At 35.8% G+C, this 24,567-nt stretch overlaps 1 protein-coding gene across 2 annotated transcripts in view; it reads right to left on the bottom strand.

Annotated features, from left to right (window-relative positions):
• macrod2 (mono-ADP ribosylhydrolase 2) overlaps window positions 1-24,567 on the bottom strand; it is a 597,178-nt gene that overhangs the window by 122,112 nt on the left and 450,499 nt on the right. For both annotated transcript variants that reach the window (XM_088609520.1, XM_088609521.1), the window contains exon 8: window positions 19,708-19,781. In XM_088609520.1, coding sequence (XP_088465646.1) covers window positions 19,708-19,781 — 74 coding nt within the window. The remainder of the gene's footprint in view (window positions 1-19,707; window positions 19,782-24,567) is intronic.

Here is a 24,567-nt window from a genome sequence, read left to right as displayed (position 1 = left end):
GCTTGGACATACGATTAACACTACATTTTCATACATTCCTCTGATATAAAAGTGGAGCTGGAGACAGAGAATAAATGTTTTCAATCAATAGCAGCAGCAAAAGGGTGAAAAAGAGCAATACTCATGCTTATATAAAGGCGAGTATGGGAGTTGCCTTTTCCAATAATAATGTGGTCAAAACAGACTTGTCTTGTCAAATACTTTCACAGTGACAGAATGCTACAAGCTCCATCTTGACAGTGCAATATTGGTTTTCTACAAGGTTGATAAATGTGTTGGTCATTTGTGTCAGACAGTCAGTAGAGTAAAGCACTATAATGTGCTGCAGGTGTTCTGTTGGTCTGTTTAACCTTTTTGATTAATTTTCATGCAAAACTCTTCCCTCCTCTTTAAACCAAGCTTGATATATTTCTAACCCACCACTTTTTAAAAATGGTAAGTTGTTGAAATGCATTTTTTCTTCAGCTGAATGATAGAGAGACTGTGTTTTAACATTTAGAAAGCTGTGGTTTTCCATTTAAAGTCAGAGAAGAAAAAAATAAAATTAATATGGTAGAAGCTTTCATCCAGCTGGACACAAGTGAAAATCCTGCATTATTTAACAGTTAGGCAAGTAAGCTGCATCCATCAGCGTTACACTAAATTTCAACATGCTTCACGCAATTCTGTTCTTATTCTTACTCAGAAACATAGAAAGCCAATTTCATTACTAGAAAACCACCTGAATCCATTTAATTTAAACTGACTGCACAGAATTAAGGCATAGAGTTTAAAATAATATATAAATATTATATTTTATAGATTTCCCTATAGAGATAGCATTATTTATTCACAACTGAGCACCATGAAAGCACAATATGTCCACAGAATTTAATCGGGTGTCTAGAAATACAAGTTGTGTTATGAAGAAAGAATCACAACACAGGAAGGTGAGAAGATACTGTAACTGCTTTCCGTGACAAATGTTGGCTATCTTTTCTGCAGAGGGGAGGTGTTAAGTATTGTTAATTAACTCTTCTCCCTGACCTCTTAGGTACCACACATTAATAACTGGGAAATACAGCCATAGCTCAATATTTCTATTTGCCACTTAAAAGTGCCAAGAGAAAAAAAAAACATGGCTGAGATATACTGGCTACAAATTTGGATGTTACATTAATGCTCTACAGTATTTAAATATATTCTTATTCCTCTGTCACTGAAAAGGTCTACTGTTTGTGTGTGTTTATAATGTTACAAATGGGGGGTTGCAAAAAAAGTGAATATTAGGAACTTACCAAGCGGATTACTCAATAAGTAAAATAAATTACTTAATTCCCAACTTGTAAGGATTTTGCCAAGAATGTACAGTACCTGAGTGGTTCGTATAGTTAGAGGCACATGAGATTTTAGCACTCCAGCACAGCTTTGGTGAAAAGTTTAATAATTCAGGCACACCTGGTCAAACAAATATTTATTGACAATGACAAAACACACACTATACTACACACCACATAAACATACAACACACAAGTTTCCTATGTCTATAACACCCAGAAAAACCCAGCCTGCCACCTGTATTAGACCCATGAATAATTCCTACAGAGGCCAAAATAAGAGATACAGTAGTGCATTCTAAGATAAAACAATCTACAGTTAAATCTCTCTGCAAACCCGAATGCCACAAAATAAATGGGAACCTATCTCCCTATTTTAAAATACACCCAATAAGCAGGAGAGGCAGTTTAAACTGGGGGATTCTAAAGTTCTGTGTTTTCAGGGAGCAGCAAGCTCTCTCAACAAGGTTCAAACACTTAGCTCCGATCTGGTCTTCCCAGAGTGATCTCGGAACAAGGACCTCTTGCCTGTTACATACTTTATCTTCTGTCTCCTCCTGTCTTCTCTCTCTCTCGTTGTCTGATCTTTCCCTCAATCCTTCTGTCTTCATCTGATTTTATATGCTGTCTTTCTGGACTGTTGACTGAAACTTAATCATTTACACAGAACTTAACTAATTAATGTAAACTCTACAATTGATTTGATCACTGAATCTGGATCCCCTACATCTCAGCAAACATCCCCTTTTGCTTTGAAACTGGAAATGTTTACATTGCCAGGTTTTACCCATTGTTTCAAAATTCTTTTTAAGACACATCCACTGTGTAAACAACATTTACAGTTCATATTTTTCCATAATAGGTAGCAAACACAATGATCATCATCATCATCATCATCACCACCACCACACCATAAGCCCCATTAATTCTAATTTCAGCCTAGCTCCCACTCAATAGATGTCCACATCGCACTCAGGTTTCTATTCCGTCACCCGAGGCAGAACATGGGCTTGGGTTGTGGGACTCCAGAATATGCTTCCTAGCCATGTTGTGGAAGTTGATATCCCGTTTTATTTAAAGAAACAGCTGGAAGGGATCCTCTGATCAAATAGTTAATCAGTACCAAACATGCTAGATGGGTCAAAAGGCCTACAAGTTTGATCCATTCTTATGTTCTTAACATACTGTACATTAAATGACCTCGAAGAAGAGATGACCACTGCAGATACAAGAAGCTGCAGTCTCCATAACAAAGATCAGGGGCACTTGCATGCACATGGAATATAGATGGAAGGAGAATATCTCAATTTCTGTCTGTGCTGCACATCCATCAAACAAAACTGAAAAGCCAAACCTACACTCTTCCACAACATCATTTAGCATTGGCATTAGCATTGGAACCGGTACAGAAAACTCAACAGTTTACTGACTGCCAATGGAGGAACTTCAGAAGTATTATTCACTGTATGTGCTAGTTACTTTTACAATTTTTTCTCTTTCATTTTTAGAGTTACAATGCCAACAAGCATACAGGGGCAGGGATGTTTCTCACTTCAGAATGTGAGCAGGTTATAAACGTGACAGACATCCTATTTTAGTTAATTTAAGATGTTATTACTGCATGTGAACAGCCTAATGAAGGTGATAAGCAATGGCTCATAAACCTGGAAATTGATAACATCCTGTCATCCTTTTACATGACTAGCACTGTGGAAAATGTTTCATTAAGCATTCCTTTCATCCTCTTAATATGTTTTTTTTAAGTACCTCTTTTAAAAAGAATGAACAGATTATTTTATATATTATTATACTGATGAATATCTGCAAATTCTATAGTTGTGTTTTGGAAGAAGTGGTCAGTAAAGTCCATCTATTGTGTACAGTATAATCGTGTAATCAGAAAACAGGCATGTCTTCTGACTTATTCATTTGCACCTATGGAGGGAATTGGTACTATAGTATCATTTTTTGTAGTTCATAGAACATTGTAAATCCAACAAAGAATAATTCTGGCAACCACACACACCATATTATCTCACTGGTGTCTATAATGAGCTGCATTTCCTTCGATATCTGTTTCATTACTCGTTTTATTTTGAGCTAAAATGAATGAAAATAGCTTTGGTCAAATAATCCTACTGAGTTATATTTCTCTTAAAATGAAATGTAATTATTGCTACACAGCCTTGTTTATTGTCCTTTTAAAGGCACATTTTGAAAACATTCAGAACAGTTCATTATTTATATCTTAATATGAAAACAGAAATTAAATGTAAGCCTTCCTTTTGCATTTCAAAGGACAAATAAAGTAACTGAAGGCTAATTCTCTGGATTACAACTTCCAACTGTCTTCCTTATACTGTAAATGACCATGGCTTTTAATAGAAACCGTTCAGCAACATTTTTTATAAGAAAAGAGATCCTATAAGGGGCACAAATAAACCTAAAACATATCTAAAAAGGGCATTATGGCTATCATAATATTCCAATTACTGTTTCTGTACAGGAGATTATTCTGTGTATGCCAATAAATACCTGCTCATCAGGAAAGAAAAAAAATGCGGTGCAAGAAATACACTATTTGCTATGCAACATGAAGAACAAAAATACAGATAAAAAAGTAAAAGCTGTCTGAAATGTAGTGATGCAGCAGACAAGCTGACCCTTTCTATCTCTTGTAGACACACAAAAACTTTCATCAGTATACAGTTTGTTTTTATTGAAGAAGCACTGCAACAAAAGGCCAGCTAATATGTTACTCTGTGCCTTCTAGTCTTTTTCTATTGCTTGCAACAATAGCTGTTGTTTGTAAGGTTTCCAGGCAAATGTATGACCTGTGGCTTTGTTATGTACCCAGCTTCACACACAGACACTTTTACACACTTTTGTTTTCCAGAGAAGTAGGAGAATTCTGGAAACAACTTATCTGACAAGTTATAAGAAACCCAGAAGACCTCATACTATTCAAAGTCAGCATTAACTAAAGGAAGCATTAAATTCAATGTACAATCGCACACAGGATTTATTTGAGAATCACACAAGGAATTCCGATTGAACAGATGAAATTATTGTGGTCTTATTGAACAACTAAGAGTATTGGCAGTTAAAGAGGCAGTTAAAGCAATGTCTACCCAAAAACTTCTGCTCTTTTTTTAAACAATTCATCCAGAAGCTACATCAAGACAAAAACAGCTTTTAATTATTTACTGCCCTTGAAAGATTCATGCAAGGTATAATAATGTATTAACATTACTTTACCATATAGGCTGCTACTTTTATGGTAAACGTAAAAACTATGCAATTGCTGCAGTTTTAAAATATGACATTAAATTGAATGAAGCCTGTTGAGTTCCAGCTGTGTCATGTTTCCTAATGCCCTTCGCAGTTGCAAGGCACAGACAAATTACCTTTGCCTTCCTGATCTCTGTTTTTTTTTTAAAATCACATTTACTTTCATTCTGCACAATAGGCTCCCCAGGCACCGTGAGCCCTACACACATCAATCTTTAAAAGATGAAGTGTGTGAACAGCTTGTGAACCCCAACTGTTCGACGGAAAGTGAGTCACGTACCATCTTCACTTTCCCTGGCAAAGCCAGCTTCCTCGGGGATGGCCTTTCTGTCAATCATTAGTACAGTGATCTAGCTACATGCTGTTAAAACAATGACATCAATTATAAAGTTAAAAATATAAGCACACATGCAGCAGCATGAAAGGGATGGATAGCTTAGTGCGAATGTGTAGATTCTGCCATGTGGAGCTCGGATAATGATGCACAGAGGTATTTGGTTTTAAAATAAATCTTACTGGCACTAGGAAGTTTGCATATCGAGCTGGAAAGTTAAGAGTTGCCTGGGAAGTTTAGAAAAGTGGCACTGTTGGTAAGGCACTGGCTTGTTTGTTTTTCTTTTTGCTTTTAAATATGTATCCGATAAGATCCATAAGATCTTGTCAAAGCATAGACAAAAGTATTCTATGCTAACCATCTGTCCCAGAATTCTTCAGAGATGAAAAATAAAACAGGTGTTAGAGTTATCAAGGGAGCAATGGAATGTGCTAAAATGTTTTTTTTTAGCCATTAATACCCAAGAAAAACTAAAATCAGTGATTTATCAGTATGTAATGCAGTGCCTTCCATTACTAGTTAATAGGGAAAAAAACTAAAACAAATGCAATGCAATTTCTTAAGATTTCATTGGAAAGCACCTAGTGTAGCAACTAGGGTTTGTGAAATAATTTATGAAATTTATGAAAAGTTTGAATTTTTAATTGAAGATCTAAAAGAGCCTAGGGCCACCAGCTTGGAATCTGACCTTGTCAGGTTTAAGAGGCAAAGCAAAACAGGAGCTGGCCAGTACTGAAGTGAAAAAATCTCCAGGAGAAACTAAACTCCAAAGTGTAGCTCCAACTGGTGTATTTAATAATTACAGTACTTCCCTGAATCTCAGAATAGCAGAGCATTAGGAGGACATTTTGTTCCAGGGGTGAATTTAATCTGACTTGCCTTGCTTTTGAATAGGAGGTGGTTATAATTTACACATGATAGGTACAACAGAAAATTGGAACTCCTCTGGCTTTAATTAGCTGCAAATAGGTTAAACACAATAAAAGTTGCGACAACAATAAAATATATCACTGTATGGTGTGTGCCAACAAATTTCCCCTCATGGACAATTAGAGCTTTGACCACTGGGAAGCAGAAGCAGCAGTAAAATCTCTACTCCATGGAAAATGAAGTTTAAAAAAATACACTCAAATTATTGTTCTTGCTTATAGAAGATATTTTATTATAATGCAGGTTTTGAGTTGCATGCCACTCAAAACATCAATTTAGAGAAAATACATTTTCACAAAGTCTATTTGTATATAAGGACTGTTTAAATTTATTAGCTTGTTGTATACTATTTTGGATTTTGACTTTAAATTACATACAGTATGTACTGTATGAAAATAAGAAAATGTCATATATGTATAGCATAGCATATAGCATTTGGTAAGGGTGTCTGCTAAACAAATAATGAAATTAAGAGTATTAAATGGGATTGAAGATAAAACACTTAGAAAATCTATAACTAAGTAAACTTTTTGTTCATTACTTGCAATATTGATGTCTTTGGGAAGGAATATAAAACTATTTGAGTACAAAGAGTTGTATAGACAGGAAGCAACAAAAATGTTTTAACTAGAAAGTATATTTTATTCTTTGCACCAGCACTGTAAAAGTGTTCAGAGACACTGGAGTGAGAGCTCCAAGCATGAATGCTTCTGTCAGATATTGCCTGTCTTTACTTGGTATCATAGTTTTATCGAAGCAGAACTGTTGCAAGTACATTCAGCTTGAGTAGGAAGGCTGTGTGGCGTGGAAGAAGTTTTACTCTACAATTACTGAATTGAAGAGCAGGCAATTAATTAAATTACTTTGCAGAGCAGAACAGTGGAAAACATTTGCTATTCAAGGAATGACAAATGCATGACAGGAGAAGATAGGATGTTTCAAAAATGCTGGCATCAATATCACCCAATCAAGCAGTCATGCCAAGAATTATACTCCACAGTTGACCGAATGGACACTTGTCATTTTTTAAACCTCCAAAAAAAAAAACCTAGAATAGCAAATACAAAGATTAAAGAATGACTCAGAAAGTAGATAGCATTAGCTCCAGAAATAGCATTATTTAGCAACATAACACATCTGTGTTGCATTGCTGCAGAGTAGATCTCCTATTCATGTGTGTACAAACAACCACATTATAACCAAATAATAAAATAAGCCTTCCTATGAAAAAAAAAAGTATTTCCTTAAACAAAAGTAATTTTGTTTCACTCAGAGAAATTTGTGGAGCTACAAAAAGCATATTTTGTAGAAGAAGGAAAATACAGTGGAGATGATTTTATATTTTCTAAACTTGATCAAATCCCCTGCATTTTATAAAGTTTAATAATTATATAAAAATGCAGTTCAACATAATTCCAAGACATTTTCTGCTTTTAAAATAAGATCTATTTTATGTCACTTTGAATAGTGACGGTCCAGTTTTACAGGAGACAGAATTGCTGACAAAGATTGCTTTGTGGTTCAAGGTTTATGGCTTAATCCATATTAATAGGAGCATCTTGAAAAAAGGCAAAGTGGTCATTACATTTTTCATAATCTTCATGTTCCTGCAAGCCACAGATAGCGAGCATAATTAATACCCTTGACAAATGGTGAAATGATGTGACTCTAAAGCATTTTTTTTACTGTTTTGTTTTAAGGAATCTTAATAAAGCATTCTGGATTCTTCTTACATTCGGATAACCCTTTTTAATAAGCTGCAGCACAAGAGCTTTCTTAAAAAAAATACTTGAGATAAGGGGCTCAATTGTTTCATAAATTGGAAGACCAAGGGAAGTATTCCCCTCAGTTTGTGTGGTGACAAGTTCCAAACCATTGGGGGATTTTGACAAGCCAGTCCTGAATTCTCCTTTTGGGGTGAAACCTCAGCATAGAGTTGCTTTGTCATTAGGGCGCCAGCCATTGATTGGCTAGGCATTTGCAAATTAATTAGCATGCTATAACAATGGCTTGTCAGAATATAATCCCTTCAGAAATGGAAATCTTGGTGGATAGAAGGCAGGAGGAGTTTGCCTTTGAAAAATAGTTCACTGGCCTTTAGAAATGTCAACTATTGGTCCTGATTGTAAGCAAAAGGGGCCCAAACCAGTGGAGGATAAAGTAAAAGCAGACAAATTAACCTTTTCTCTCTCTGAAATTTTCCTTAAAAAAAAGACTCCCATCCTTTAATATTTGTTTCCTGCAATGACAAAATGTGTTTCTATTCATTGATTTTTTTTTATTTTTGCAAAGTCACCGAAGCATACAAAAATCAATTCATAATATCCAGAGAATTTTATTTTTTTGTTATGACCTGGCAACAACATCAGGAGAAGGTCCTGGCTGAGGAGTGCATTAAACAATGGTAATGCTTTTATTATATTAAAATATAGGTTTATAATGAATCCTCTCCTGTAAACAGCAAAAAGATACGAAATTGTAAGGAACAGATATTAAATCCACGTACTAATATCCAGAATTTCAAACTCCACTGAATCTCTCCCCACTATTATAATAATTTCACAAGGAAGTAGGGAAACATTGATATATCCAAACCAATCACAAGACTTTTGTGGTCATATTGTTTACACGATATGCCAATATAATTTTGCATTGATTGATTTTTAAGTGAGAGCTGAGAGGAACATTCTGCTGTCAAATAGTACACAGTTGCTATATTCTTTAATTATGTAATTTATTAATCACTCCATTAGTAAAACTTTGTTGTTACAGGTAAAGACTATCTGGTTTAAAAATAAGGTTTATTTTCTGGAAAGAAATATCAATGTTAGAGTTGTTCTGGGAAAAACAAAGCGGTTTTGGAGAAACATTTGTAATAAATACTGAATTTGACCTACTGAATTACTGAGTTTTTCTTTTTCTTCAGTCTTCGGTTACAAGGATACTGAAAAAAAACTCTAACTCAAAACAATTAATTTTCATCTACAAATAGAGCCTGATTTCAGAAAACTGGCTGGCTATATAAAAGGTGAAAAACTATTTGGGGTGTGATCAAAGGTTTGGGTGATGCATGGTGCCATTAATTAAACTAAAATGTCCTATTATACTAGAACATGTCTTTTAGAACTCACAATTTGATTATAAACAACGTTCACAGTTATTATTTTATTAATGTGATAGAATACATTGGCCTATATAACTAAGGTAAGGGAGTGATTTACAGTACTAGATAGTAGTGTAAAACATATCTAGATCATTTAATTTATATTCAAAATATTCAAGAAAATAAGCATGAAAATACTTTTTAAATTCAAGCATATAAGCATATAATTAAGGTCAACGATCTCTTTTTAATGTACAGTATGTGCAAAAGGAAATTATTAGATTTAAAGGTTTATTGAACACAAAACGATCTTGTATGAAGGAGAAAATTTATATTGTTAATGCCATCGCTTGATAGGCACAAACTCTGTTTTTTTAAATGATTATTTCTCACAGCTTTAATACATATCTGAAATCTATCAAGATTCATTTCACACAGTGAATAACAACAAAAATGAGGTAGAAAAAAGCATAGATATCATTAAACTTCTGCCCAGGGCTATATCTTTGATTGTGGTGCTCTTTGCAGCTCTAACGCTTTGTTTCCTGCTGAAATTCTTTTCATTTTCTTCACATTAAACTCCACAATTGGGATCCTCAAGAAAATGTAAAAAAGACAAAAGCATTTTATGTGAATTTCAAGCAGTTCTTAAATGATGGCTATTTTAGATCCTTTTATTCCATTTGCATGAAGTGCCTTGTGAAGTCAAAAGTGGTGATTTGCGTGCTACAGTAGTTTCAAAAGCTAAATGGGTCCAAAGATCACAGCACAGCATAACTATATTCACTGTTGCTGCCTGCAGATACTTAAACTGAGATAAATAAATTATGGCTCTTTTTACAGAAATATTGGAAATAATGCTTACTATTTAATGAAAGCCTTAGAAAGTATTTTTTCCAGTAGGTTCATCATCTGACAGTAACACACTTAATACTGAGAGATATTAAACAGACAAAAACTGCCAATGGTTTGCATACTCTAATGGTGCATTTCTGTCTTATATACGCATACCAGTGGAGCACAACAATGTCTCATATACGGTACATCCAAGTGAAAACTAAGAAGCAGCAATCCTCACTGAAAAAGAAGCTATGAATGTAATAAAAACAGACATCAATGACACTTTGTAAGTATACTGTTGTTCTCTTAAAACATTTTAAGTGTAACACTGTTGTTAGGGTATTAAACTACAGTTGGTAACAAAACAGTCTAAATCCTTAAAATGGTTGAAAGCACACCTTGAAAACACAATACCTCTACACTGACGTGTTTCAGTTTTAAAGACAATTATATATGAACCAGTGGTATGTAATTTATATAATGTTTTAAGATGCCACCAGCCTTCTTTGAATAACTACTAATATTTCCTCCATAATATAAGGTATGAATATCCACATGAATCTCTACCAACCTGGCAGTGATATAGCAGACCTGAATTTCTGGTCTGTTTTTCAAGCAGAGACTCGGCAAATGCCAAAGCCAGCTAATTTTAACCAGAGACGAGGTTTTCCTGGGTGACAAGTAAATATGGTGGCTCCTGGGCGACACAGACTCTGGAGTGGCTGTCACTCTGGTCCTTGGGGCACGTTCCACACATGCCAGCCAGACGTGCCAACTCCAGCAATCTCCAGTGAGCAGCGTCACTCAGATGTAATTAATCATACAATATAAAAACATACTTCATCTCAGGGAGCTTATTTTGTTTGGATGCCACATCCTAAGCGCTAATTATGTGGCAGATATTTCATTATGAGCTGTAAAACTACAGAAAAAAAGGATGCATACCAGTAAGGCTGAAATGAAAATGTCAAGTAAAGTTAGATCACTTTTTTGATTGTGGAGGGCATGATTCATTTCTCCCACTGTTTGGTGTGCTGTAGTCACCCAATGTGAGGGGCAGACCTGTGTCTGAGCTAACTGGCCGGGGCTCAGAGCTTCTCCAACACACCAGCTGCAGTCTGCAGCTCATTTCAAATCTACGCCCTGAGCTGAAGCCAACCAAACCATTTGCGGTTTAGTATGTTGAAAATTGCACCAAAAGAAAAAAGTTCACTTTAGAGACTAACCTTGAACCCATGTCCACTCCTCTTCCACAGTTTACAAAAAGCAATGTGTAGTCGTGAGAACTGTAGATTTAAACTGTTGCTTTTCGGTAGCAAGTAGCCCCCACTCTACATGTCCTGTGTGATCCTATGGCTTTGATTTCATGCCGTGTTGCCCTTTCAATTATTTTAATGGACACATTTAATAGTTAATGACTTTGGTTCAAAATGAGGGGCCATGGTAGGATATCCCTTAAATGTCCATGTGCCGTGAAGAGCCATAAAGAAAGCATGTAATGAAGTTTCTTCAAGTGGAACCAAAATATGCCCATGATTAAAAACACTTAAGCTGGCATCCTTTTATAATTTGCTGAGACACTTCACAGCATTAAAATTACCAGAAAGTTTTTTCTGCATTACCACATGTTCAGCTGCTAAGATTTTTTTTTTAATCATAGCAACACTCAATAACTTCCTGGGCAGCATTTTGACAGTTTTCATTTTGATTAATAAATGTTTGTAATCTTTCAGATTTACGCTGAAGCACACATTTTTATGATTTTACTAAAAAGGAAACAAAAATCTTTCCCTGTCCATTTTTACCACAAGCGCTGCTTGTTTAAACACTGCACAGAGAATACAGCACATACAGTATATAATAAAATGACTCACTGGATCTCATTAGGGCATGACCTCAAATTATGTTTTGGACAGCATATCTCAGTATAAGTACGTGGAACATCTCATGTAATGTACAAGTCACAGTTAAAACCCAAGATTTTTCTTTCTGTTTAAGCTGTTAACACTGAATATAATCCAAACTGACAGTATTCAGTGTCCATAAGGAACACAAACAGCAGTTATTTTTTATATTTCCATTTTGTCTGGCAGACAATAATTCTTATACTAAACAGAAAATGTAACCCTCAGTTTTTTTTTTGTATGAGTAGAGACGGAAAACTCTTAACACTAAAAGGTGAGACAATTAGTTTCCATCAGTCCTTCAAGGAACTGGAAAGTACCGAAGCTAACAAAACTGTTTTCAAAACTATTTGTGTTGTTTATGGCTAAAAGCATGCATCAGAGATATCCATATATTTACCATTTCACAGAATCATAAAGCATATTTAAGCATATAACTGATTTCCACACTCAGCTCTTACGTCCCCAATGATTTTTTTAATAAAAGAAGAAAAATAAAATAATACAAGGTGAACAGCAATCACAAAGCTTTTACCTACACATTTCTGTATCTGTTCTGTCCTCTTCTTGAAGAATAAATATAATGGGAAACTGACTTGGAATGGATTTCTCATTTTCATGAATTTTCTGGAAACATCTTTCAATGCAACAAACAAATCAAATGATAGGTGTTTACAAATACAGGGTGTTTTTTATTTATGGGATCCTTATGCATGATATTAATAAGATCAAATTAATATGTAAAGTGTCCTTAAATCATGAAAATTCATACACTAATTGAAAACAGGGACAGTATGTGCCCCATTTCACAAAATGACACTTAAGATTTAATAAGAATTATAAACTCTATAGTTTCCCAGGTGAGACGAAGTAAACTTCTTGCTCAATTGCTACAGTACCTTGATGTCCAAAGCACTATACAGGTTAGCTTGGAATACTCAGTTTTTCATCAAGAATCACATGGATTCATATCAAGTGACATGAGTGGACAAGTCAAACCTTTCTCAGGGATGTCAGTGATTGAAAGATTTTTCTCAAAGCACTGTAGCTGAATTCTAAAATTAAGTCAAAGATTTTCAGTACTACATTTGCATACAGTAGGTAGACAGGGTATCTTTATTGCTGATCGAGCGAGTTCTCAGTGTCCCCATATTGATTAATTAGATTCAAAGCAGTTTGTTGAGTCAGTCAATCATGAATTTTAAACTCTCTACGAAAATTGCTTTACATCTGTTCCACTGAATTCTGATTCCACTAATATTTTTCATAATTTTGTACTCATACTGTGTAATGCCATCTTGAATAACTTTATGGTTTAATTTCTCTTTCCTTTTTAGCTTCATTATAAAATTGCCCTTCTATCATATACAGTATGTAGTTTATAATGCTTATTATGGTTAATGATGAATAAAAAAACTAAGAAAACTCATTCTGTATGTACTTTAGGAACCCCACTGTGTGCCATACTCTTATCACTTTTCATAAGAGATCTTAGTAAGAAGTTAATTCAAGTTATCCAATTCCCTTAATAGTTAATCAACAAGAAACATCTGAAGAAGATAATGCACTTCAAGCACATAAAAAGCACACTGGGATGACTGAGAAAAAGTCTCGACACAATAAGACCTTAAAACCATTACCACATCCGTAAAAACCTTATTTACTTCACAATCTAAGGAGCACACTGGGAGCTTATTAGGATCCTATTTAAATCTAATCCCCTGGCTGAATTTAAATTGCTGAGATAAATGTTCACATCAGAGAGTTGCATCCATCTCAATAGATTCACTACTAGAGTAAAATGCTTTTATTTTCATGTTTTGTATTATCTACCAGCTAACAACACCTACCATTAGACATCTTCTGAAACATAACACATATCTATCACTTACAGTATTTCTAACATATAAACAATGTATTTAAAAAGTCTGTGCACCCTGATATTTGTCTTTCTTAGAATTAAGTTAAATTGACCGAGTGCTATTTAAAATATGCTCTGGTAATTCCACTGAGTTAAATTTTATGAATTATTGAAATGCTCATTTCTCATTGGGCAAATTTCTGTATCTTTCCCAGGTTCAAGAGTGCAAAGAACCCTTTTCTTTACAACTGTTACTTGTGCTATAAATACTATGTTGTGCATGATATATAGTACTGTATATACAGCCTTACAAAATTATTCACCCTTCCACTGATGTCCTAATTTTGTTGAATTACAACTGAAGTATGCACATTTTTTAAGTGAATATTTAAATCTAAATCTTAAACTTAAATACTGAAAATGAACACTTTTGTGGGTGAAAAAAAGTTAAATGCCAGCAAAAATATGCATAAAAGGTGTATTAGATATTGCCAGGTAATGACTGTAGTGCCAAGTAATGATTTAAGTGTCAGTATTAGTCATAACGACCTGAAATAATGCATTTACAGTTTGTGGCAGAAATGGCTTATTAAAAAACTATATTTGTGAATATGAATATATGCATACTATATGCATGCACATACATGCATGACTGTAAAATAAAAGTTTCTGACAATTTTATCTTGAGATTTAATCTGCATAAGAAAGCATGGAATTAGACTTGAAAATGGAACTACTGTACAAGCCTACAAAAAGGAGAAGCAAAATTCTGTAAGAGTGTGTGGTCTCTTGGTACCATCTGGGCCACTGTCACTGTCATTTCTGGATCCCATAGTGATGCTTCCTGTCTCTGAAGATATGGTTGCCATCTGTTGTCATTCCACCATGTCCTTGAATGAAGCATTTATAAAAAATAAAATAAACCAATATGAACAAAGCTCCACTTCCCTACCATGAGCAAAGTGCAGAACCTGAAACAAAATTATTATTTTAAAAAACTCTCATGAGCTATTCAAGCACAATTTACAAATTAACTCAACCACAGTCACACTGATGTGACCTTGATTAACATCTACCCTAGAAAGCATGAACAGAACGTGTACAGTATATAACAATGCAACAACTATATCTGAAACTCATACCTCCTTCTAAGAGTCTACAGTACATCCTTGCATGGACAACTGAGGTGTGACTGGGAGGCTTCCCTGGGTTGAAATAAACAGAATATTTACCAGCCATACTAAGCAAAAAAAAAACACTTTTGGACTCTTGACTATATTTTAGCTTAGCTTAGCACAACAAGGTAAATTCTCGTTCCCCACAAACCAAACTATCAGGTAACCCAGAGGTACACTGCAGGCTGTATACTATTTGATCAAAACTCCTATGATTTTGCAGGTTTTTCTCACAAAAGCCCCCTGCCCCATTTTATAAGGTTTACATACTATATATTGTACATATATCTATCAGCTGGGCATTGATTAGCTCTGCCAATACCTGTGGCTTCTGATGAGTAACTACTCTTGGTCTACATAAGAGTCACTGTGGGCCACCTTCAATGGAAACTTCAGTTGAATAGCCCACACAGGGATGCAGACTCCCTGACAACCCCAATAGACAGCTGTTAATCCAATAACAGAATTTTGCTGCATGTAAATTTGCAAAGGAGATTTTTGAAGAAACCATACTGAGTGGAACAAGAAAAAAAATATTTTCTTCAAATAAAAAAAAAGGTTCCAGTCTCTTTTGGAATTTTATAACATTTGAAAATAAATACAATTAACACCTTAATTAATGTACCTGTATTACATAGTGTACAGAGTTGTTTTTTGTGTCGATCATATTAATTCTGCAAAACAGGTTATGAGAAATTATCATTTTTTTGCATTTTTGTTGGGAACTTAACAAAAGAAATGTTGATGCCTGTCATAAGAATACACTTGTCGCCGCTGTTATCTGTGCACCAAAAGAAGAGCTCAGTGATTTGGCCCTTCTGAACCCATGTCTTATATCATCAGCCAGGCCATTGTCTGCAGTGATTTATCATGCTCATACCTGAATAGCACAGTGGAAACAGTGTGAGACAGCCTCATCTCCATAGCAGGTCTCTTATCAGGCTTGCAGAATGACTTGTCTGCTGGGAATGAAAGCTCTGTTTGGGCTTTGGGGACAGTCATCATGCCATGAGGCCAAGCGGAAGAAAGCTTTCCACTGCCAAGCAGTTCATTCATACTGAATCGCATAAAGAGCTGTATCTCTGTTTTTATATTTCTATGAACAAAGAGGTCAGTCTAATCCAATCAGTAGTGCTTAAAATAATAGCATAATTAAAATGTCAAAATAACAACAGAAAGACTGCAAAATAAACTGTGCTGTAGCTTGCCAGAAAAAAATCTTTTAAACAGAAGTAGATGCCAATACATTGTTAGGTCCGTCAACTTGTCGTCAGCGATTTATCTACAGCTAGATCCAAACTCCATTAAGTTCAGGTTTTGCTGTCCGTCTAATGAATGGATTTTCCACCTGTAAGTAAAGGTTTATAGATTCAAAGCTGACAGTCTTACTCCTCGATCTCATGACTCATTTTCCTAGAGATTCCACATAGAATGCTGACCTAAAATCTTTTTGAATTAAAGGTTAAGAAACAGTGACTTTCTCCAGAGCAACACAGGCAAAAATGTCCTTATTGATGGACATCTTGGAGACAGGAAGACAACCATGCCTAGGCTGCTGATTAACAGTGAACGCTCAACACCGTCTGCCATTTTTATCAAGTCACATAAGCCCTTTCGGTGACAGCACTCACTGTCTGACTTCTTTATGGAATTATTCAGTCATTTAGGCTGACCTTTTTTCACTAGACCAAGTCAAAATCTAGCACATTTGACACAACCATCTTAACCTAACTGAAGCAGTCATAAGCTGAAAGTTAATAAAGACTTTTCCTATATTATGTGATATTTAATTGAAGAGAATAAAGCCACATTAAGCTTCCATAGCATGTGCAAATCTTTAACACTGTACCACAAACAAGATAAATGCCAGAACTGTAGCTTAAAGGGTGTACAGTATTTTTTTTTATTTTTTACTGTAGAATGCAATGGATTTTAACTTGCTGTTTAAGGTGAATATCAGTGCAATTAAGCTATGTGATCACGTCACTACGAATAAGACAACCAACAACAGTAATAAAGAAAAATCAATAGAAAACAAGAATTAAAGAAATCCTGCCACCAAAGGACCAGATTCGACATCTACCCACACCACTCAGTCTTATTATTTATTGCATAGCACTGATACAGTATATCTCAAAGCCTTCAGGCTGATCCTTGCCTGCGATTCCGGAACACTCTATTGCTCTGCTTCTGATAAACTAAATTGGTAGTAAATTTTACTGGCAAACTCACTGTCATCTGTGATGTCAAGGAAATGTCTGCATCTCACCAGATGAAAAGATTATAGCATGACATCCCATTAATGATCTGAAATGTACTGATCATTCAACACAGTGGATGCCAACTGTGAACAATACCCTGTGTTGAAAATCAAATCTGATGGTTTTCCACTGGGCCTATGCACAGCTGCAATGTAGTTTCCCAACAGGGGCTTTTCCTCTGCTCTAATTCAATTCCCAAGCAGTTCAGAGGATCCAAAGGCTTGAAGCATCACTGCATCAATCTTTAACAGTGCACTTTATTATGAATTTTGATGTTTTTGAAGATCTCCACATTTTAATATCTCATTTATCTATGTGCATTCCATGTTATTAACCTTCTTGTCAGATTACGGCTTGCCATATTGATTACCAACAACAGAAATATATTTCAATGTCGATTTAGAGCATCTTAGTGGGAGAACAAATTAACACCATATTCCTGCTCTGACACCTGTACGCGAGCATGATTACTTGTCTTCCAGCACTTTCAGTTAAAAAAAAGCTATTATATAATATAGGCTATTTTTGATATTTTTGATTCTTTGGAAAAGAATGTCAGAATGTACAGTTACAATTAGAAATAATAATATCACTAATGCTTAATGCAGTAAAGTTTAAAGCAAGCAAGAAATAGAGGTTATGGAATTTATTTTTAAATGGATTATGTCTGGAGTATGTGTGTCTTTCACATGCTTCAGTTTTGACTGAACGTAAACATTGCACCAACAATGATCTAATGAAGAATTTACATCCCATTTCTCCTGGGCTATGCTAAATAGGAAGAGGAATACCTTGGGATATATTTAGCAACTGTTTTTTTCCACCAAATTTAATTGTGTACCATATTTTGATTCTTTTTTTTTATATAAATTCTGTGTCATTTTAATATTCTTATTCACTCAAAAACCTCCTTGGTAGGTTTCCAGGCAGAGGTTCCTTTTGAATAATTCATTAAATGTATAAGTAAAGACACAATTTGTCTTTAATAGCTCACATATACATCTGAAATAATAATTATTTAAAAAGAGTAACCCAGATCTGTACTGGGTTGATCATTTACAAGATCAAAATCAGAATAAATTTGAAATGTTCTAATTAGTGTTTAGCGCTGTTCTTGCAAAACTCTTATGCAATTCATTACACATTTGCAAACTTTATTTCAGATGTTTCCAACACGTTTTTCTGTGTGACCCTTAAGAGCAAAGGAATTCATTTTCCCCACTTGCATTCTTTTAATTGGTGCTTCGTTAATTCCTGTCAACTCTGCAACTTCTTTTTTTATAATTAAGAATTTAATTTAGTTCAGTTTCCAAAACAAACACTGCAAATATCAAAGATGCCTTTTTCTGTCTCCCATTTTATGAGATTCCTTGAACACATAGTGTTACTGTTGAAACTTACGCAAAGAATATGTTTTAACATTCATACAAGACTGATTTAATTAAGTAAATTAAATACAAATGTCACTTTTTACTGTATACTAATACCTGCCCAAAGACGTCCACACTAATATTTCTTTTAAAAATACTATACTTCTTTTTAAAAATCCTGTGGCATAGTACTTGCACACATACAATGGATGAAAGGGTGAAACACTTACTTATTCACATATATGTGTGAATTTCTGGAAGCAAATTCATTAATTATCTAGCCACAATGGCTTGTCAGAAGAAAACCTTAGCAGTGTTAAAGGGTACTTCCTTCCTGACTTAAATCCAATCATAATGTCAAATGCTTGTTACAGGTGTATTCAATTTAAACAAAAAAGTGAAAGACAAAGGCTTCATTAAAAATGTGTCATGTACTGTAAAGGAATCCAAAGTCACACAATATGTATTAATGTAAATAGCAGACTAAACTTTTTAAGTCAGGAGATACTTTGACAGAAGTATAGTGACTTCCGCTATAGAAACACTGAACTCTACAGTGGGACCCAGCAGTGCCCAGGTATAGCGATGAAAATCATACTCTGTCAACAGTACTTACTTACTCAAGAGTCAGGTGAAATATCCATGCATACACATATCAATTTAGTCTGTTTTGTTTTTTTCAGCATTACAGTACTCTGCATTAGGTTCCCACAGTAAACCGACAAATTAAAGGCTAATCTTTTTTTACAACTAAGTTCTACTTCACAAACTATATTTATAAGGTGAAATAACAATTTTGTACCTAATAGATTGGGAATGAAATGCCCCAGGAAGAAGACCAAACACTGATGATACCCCATGTAAAGTATAAACAAAACTCTTAGACATACCATTATTATTGTCTTTGAAACCTAATGCATATCAGTGCTGTATATCTGTCCCGTTCATTCCACAGTACACATTTATATTGAGAAGACACTCTGTTTTGCCCAGTGTTATGAACAAGTCTGTCAGAATTTATTGGAAAATTATTTCTAGCATACTTTCCATGGCTCAAGATAATAGTACCCTGTTATGACCTTATTAAGAAACAACAGTGTGGAATCACTCTTCACAAATAGTCTACATGTGGTCAATAACCTAAATAAAAATCACAAGAAAGTACTCATTGCTGCAAACCTGTATGAGTGCCTTTAAGCACTATGACAAATCATCAGTCTAAATTGAATTCAGGCGCTTCCTTCAACTCCTTAACACTCAGACCCTTCCGTCCTAATGGGGAATGTTAATATCCAATAAATTCAAATGACGACTCAACCTACCTCATCGTTATTTTTCTTGATCCAGTTCTTGACAGTCTCAAGGGCAATATCAGCAGCCGGCTCATTAGGAAAGCCTAGAATTAAAGTCAAGAAACATCACAATTTAAATCACTCATAGAATTACAAAAACCCATACACAAGTACAATACAGTCTTTTGAAAATACACTGTATTTGTTTAATTGATCACGATGCTGGCACATTCTAATCCAGGCATAAGAAACATCTCGTATGGAAGTAGCTCATATAGATGTTCCGGAAGCTGCATCTAGGATAAAGCAGAATATGAGTTCTGCAGTATACAATATGTGCAACAGAACACAGAAAATTTACAAATGATGCAGGGCAATTTGGACCAATTTGGCAATTGGGCTGTTAGGATTTAGTTGATACAAGTTTCTTGAAAGAAGCCAGAGTATCAAGTTACAGTACTGACCTACTGGTCCAGTCCATGTTTCACTGCTGATTCTAAAGAAGTCTTATGTTTTATTTTGTCAGTGTTTGAGGATTCTGAATAGTTGAATCAGGTTTCATTGTAGTCTTTTTAATTAAAAAAAATAATTTATTTTGCTCTGTTAATCTTAATTCATTTAAGTTTGGGAATGTTGCTAGTTTTTCTAATATGGGTTCCAGAGCAACGATATCGTTTTTGGCATCAAAATCATACACAGTATTCTAAATGAGGTCCTACTGGCACATTATACAATCTTAACATACAGTAGCTGTTCCTCCAAAGCAGATGTAAAGGGCCTTAAACTGCCGAGATAGGTTGAGGTTAAAAGATTGAAGGATGAGAGTATACAGTGCCTTGCGAAAGTATTCGGCCCCCTTGAACTTTTCAACCTTTTGCCACATTTCAGGCTTCAAACATAAAGATATAATTTTTTTATTTTATGTGAAGAATCACCAACAAGTGGGACACAATTGTGAAGTGGAACGAAATCTATTGGATTTTTGAAACTTTTTTAACTAATAAAAAAATGAAAAGTGGGGCGTGCAAAATTATTCGGCCCCCTTGCGTTAATACTTTGTAGAGCCACCTTTTGCTGCGATTACAGCTGCAAGTCACTTGGGGTATGTCTCTATCAGTTTTGCACATCGAGAGACTGAAATTCTTGCCCATTCTTCCTTGCAAAACAGCTCGAGCTCAGTGAGGTTGGATGGAGAGCGTTTGTGAACAGCAGTTTTCAGCTCTTTCCACAGATTCTCGATTAGATTCAGGTCTGGACTTTGACTTGGCCATTCAAACACCTGGATACGTTTATTTGTGAACCATTCCTTTGTAGATTTTGCTGTATGTTTGGGATCATTGTCTTGTTGGAAGATAAATCTCCGTCCCAGTTTCAGGTCTTTTGCAGACTCCAACAGGTTTTCATCCAGAATGGTCCTGTATTTGGCTCCATCCATCTTCCCCTCAATTTTAACCATCTTCCCTGTCCCTGCTGAAGAAAAGCAGGCCCAAACCATGATGCTGCCACCACCATGTTTGACAGTGGGGATGGTGTGTTGAGGGTGATGAGCTGTGTTGCTTTTACGCCAAACATATCGTTTTGCATTGTGGCCAAAAAGTTCGATTTTGGTTTCATCTGACCAGAGCACCTTCTTCCACATGTTTGGGGTGTCTCCCAGGTGGCTTGTGGCAAACTTTAGACGAGACTTTTTATGGATATCTTTGAGAAATGGCTTTCTTCTTGCCACTCTTCCATAAAGGCCAGATTTGTGCAGTGTAAGACTGATTGTTGTCCTATGGACAGACTCTCCCAACTCAGCTGTAGTTCTCTGCAGTTCATCCAGAGTGATCATGGGCCTCTTGGCTGCATCTCTGATCAGTCTTCTCCTTGTCTGAGCTGAAAGTTTAGAGGGACGGCCAGGTCTTGGTAGATTTGCAGTGGTCTGATACTCCTTCCATTTCAAGATGATCGCTTGCACAGTGCTCCTTGGGATGTTTGAAGCTAGGGAAATCTTTTTGTATCCAAATCCGGCTTTAAACTTCTCCACAACAGTATTACGGACCTGCCTGGTGTGTTCCTTGGTCTTCATGATGCTCTCTGCGCTTTCAACAGAACCTTGAGACTATCACAGAGCAGGTGCATTTATACAGAGACTTGATTACACACAGGTGGATTCTATTTATCACCATCAGTCATTTAGGACAACATTGGATCATTCAGAGATCCTCGCTGAACTTCTGGAGTGATTTTGCTGCTCTGAAAGTAAAGGGGCCGAATAATTTTGCACGCCCCACTTTTCATTTTTTTATTAGTTAAAAAAGTTTCAAAAATCCAATAGATTTCGTTCCACTTCACAATTGTGTCCCACTTGTTGGTGATTCTTCACATAAAATAAAAAAATTATATCTTTATGTTTGAAGCCTGAAATGTGGCAAAAGGTTGAAAAGTTCAAGGGGGCCGAATACTTTCGCAAGGCACTGTAGCTGTTTTTTGTCTAACAAACACACAATGTGCAGGTTCCCTCCAGGTGCTCACGTTTCCTCCCACAGTCTAAAGACATGTTAGCTAGTTAACTGGTTCCAGTAAAACTGGTCCTGGCATGAGTGGGCGTGTGCTCTGCAATGGACTGGTGGCCCATCCAGGGTGTATCCCACCTTGTATCCAACGTCCCCCAGGATAGGCTCTTGGCAAACTTGACTGAATTAGATCAGCGGTTATTAAAAGCGATGGTGAAACATGCAATTATGAAGATGAGGCTGTTCCTCCCAAGTAAGAGCTCACAAACATACCACGGAGAGACGTGAGAGCTGAGAGGAAGGAAAAGAGTGACATACTTGATTTTGAGTTTCTAAACGATGAACTTAAGCTTGAAAAAGAGTTGTCAACTCCCAACGCTTTAACTGTAGAAAAACCGTTTTGAAGTATAATCACTGAGGAATTTAAAATGTTTTGATCCTTTCAGTGTTTTATTCATAGACGTGCACTTTGAAATTTTAATTGCAGAGCACATAAAGCTAACAGTGTAATACACTGAAGTGCAAATCATGCTGCGAGAAATGATGTCAAAATCTAAAATAAAAATCATGTACTCTGAACACTGAGGGGTCTGACTGATTACTTTGACTGATTAAGAGTTCACCATGCGTCCATCATACCCAGCCCCACCCCCAGTGTAGCAGCTCTTTGTTTTATAATAGGGGGTTCTGATTTCCTTGTTCACATTGGAAGTCTTCACTCAAAACATGGGACGTAAAATCAAACAAATCGATGAATGCTCTTTATCACTATTGCACTATTAGCATTTGAGATAGATTTTCCATATTTTCTGAAGGGAAATTAGTCAAATCTCTGACATTTCAGAACTGGGCATAAGAAGAAGAGGGTCCCGGATGGCTCATTTGTTTTCTTGATTAACTGTTGGGGTAGCCAGGATAACTTCACACTGAGTGCTAAAAGTTGGAAGAACTTAAAGTGTGTTGGAAAATTACTTACAGTGCAGCCCTGTGGAAAAACAAAAAAAAAATGCAGATATACAAATGTTTCAGTGATATCTGTTGAGTGGAACATTTGGTCATATGTCACTCAATAGACCATTTCTAATGACCTTTATTATTATTTATTGCGACTCCTAAATTCATTTACCCAACCAAACTAAACCTATTGAGATGCATTGATCCAACCGAGATTTACAGATCTGGTCATGTATGAATATGTGATCCTGAATGTTGTCTTCCTTTTCTGCACTATTCTACTGCCATAATGAAAAAAAGTAATGATGTATTGATCAGCATACTGAAGGAACTGTAGTGTTAAATGCTGTATTAATCACAACAGTTTTACCAAGGAATGGCGAGAAATGCACCCTCTGTGTTAACACACTGTATTGATCAAGTGTAAATTGATTGAGAGGGGATTAATTTTTAATAAGGCCTGGGATGCTTTGCTTCAACCAGCAGTCAGGATATTCTTCCAGCCTGAACTGTACTGACCCCGTTCTGATAATAACCCAACAAGAATGCACTGGAGATCAGGGGTTCAGGGATGGGCAGGAGAAGGCAGATGCGGAGAGATGGAACTGTTCTTTAACACTGCATTTGTCAAGCTCCCAGCCTCTCACTCTCCCGTCCTCACATTTCAACACAAACCAATCTACCAAACACACGAGGGAATCAAATTACTTGAGAGCCGCAGCGCGCGCTCTCAAGGAGCCTCCCAGTTAAGTGATTTCTTGAGCAGCAGCTCAGACAATTTTGACAAAGGCTCAATTCGACAAAAGACAGAAAACGGGCAAAGTAATAAGATGGGCTTGGGCTTGGCTACATCACGCGAGTACGTGTGGGGAATACCGAGGAAGCTAACTGAAAGCTCTGGCCAGCACCGGTACAGTGAATGCAGGTTTTAAACAGGCTGTCAATAATTTTGCTCGGAGGCCAAGTAAAAAGAATGAATCCCCTCTTGTATTTTTAGGGCCTTACAGTCTCTTACGTAGTTTTAAACTGTTTTCATTACTATCTTCCTTTTCACACAGTGTGATTAATCAGTCCAGCAACTCCTGGATTTCACTTGAACCCAGTAATTTACATTACTTAATTGAGCCAATTAAATAACTAATTTTTCAAATTGACCAAATGCAGGCCCCTACTAGAAGGCTGCTCACTACTGTTTACCCTATTCAGGTTTCCCTTTAGAATAAAACATTCAGCCCAGCAAATTCTCACTAAAGGAAGATTTGCCTACTTTTTGTTACAAACTGCCATATAAAACCCATATTAAAATTACAGAGAAACGATAACAAATTTTTAAACATTCATTGTACTTATCAGCATTCACTTATTATTCTGTTGATACTGGCTACATTTATTTGTGAATTTTGTTTTAAAGAGCTCTCTTTGGCATTTCCCCAACAGAAAA

This window comes from Lepisosteus platostomus, chromosome 17 (assembly GCF_059453375.1).
Source record: "Lepisosteus platostomus isolate fLepPlt1 chromosome 17, fLepPlt1.hap1, whole genome shotgun sequence".
Taxonomy (NCBI): domain Eukaryota; kingdom Metazoa; phylum Chordata; class Actinopteri; order Semionotiformes; family Lepisosteidae; genus Lepisosteus; species Lepisosteus platostomus.
This window is presented reverse-complemented; position numbering and strand designations above follow the sequence as displayed.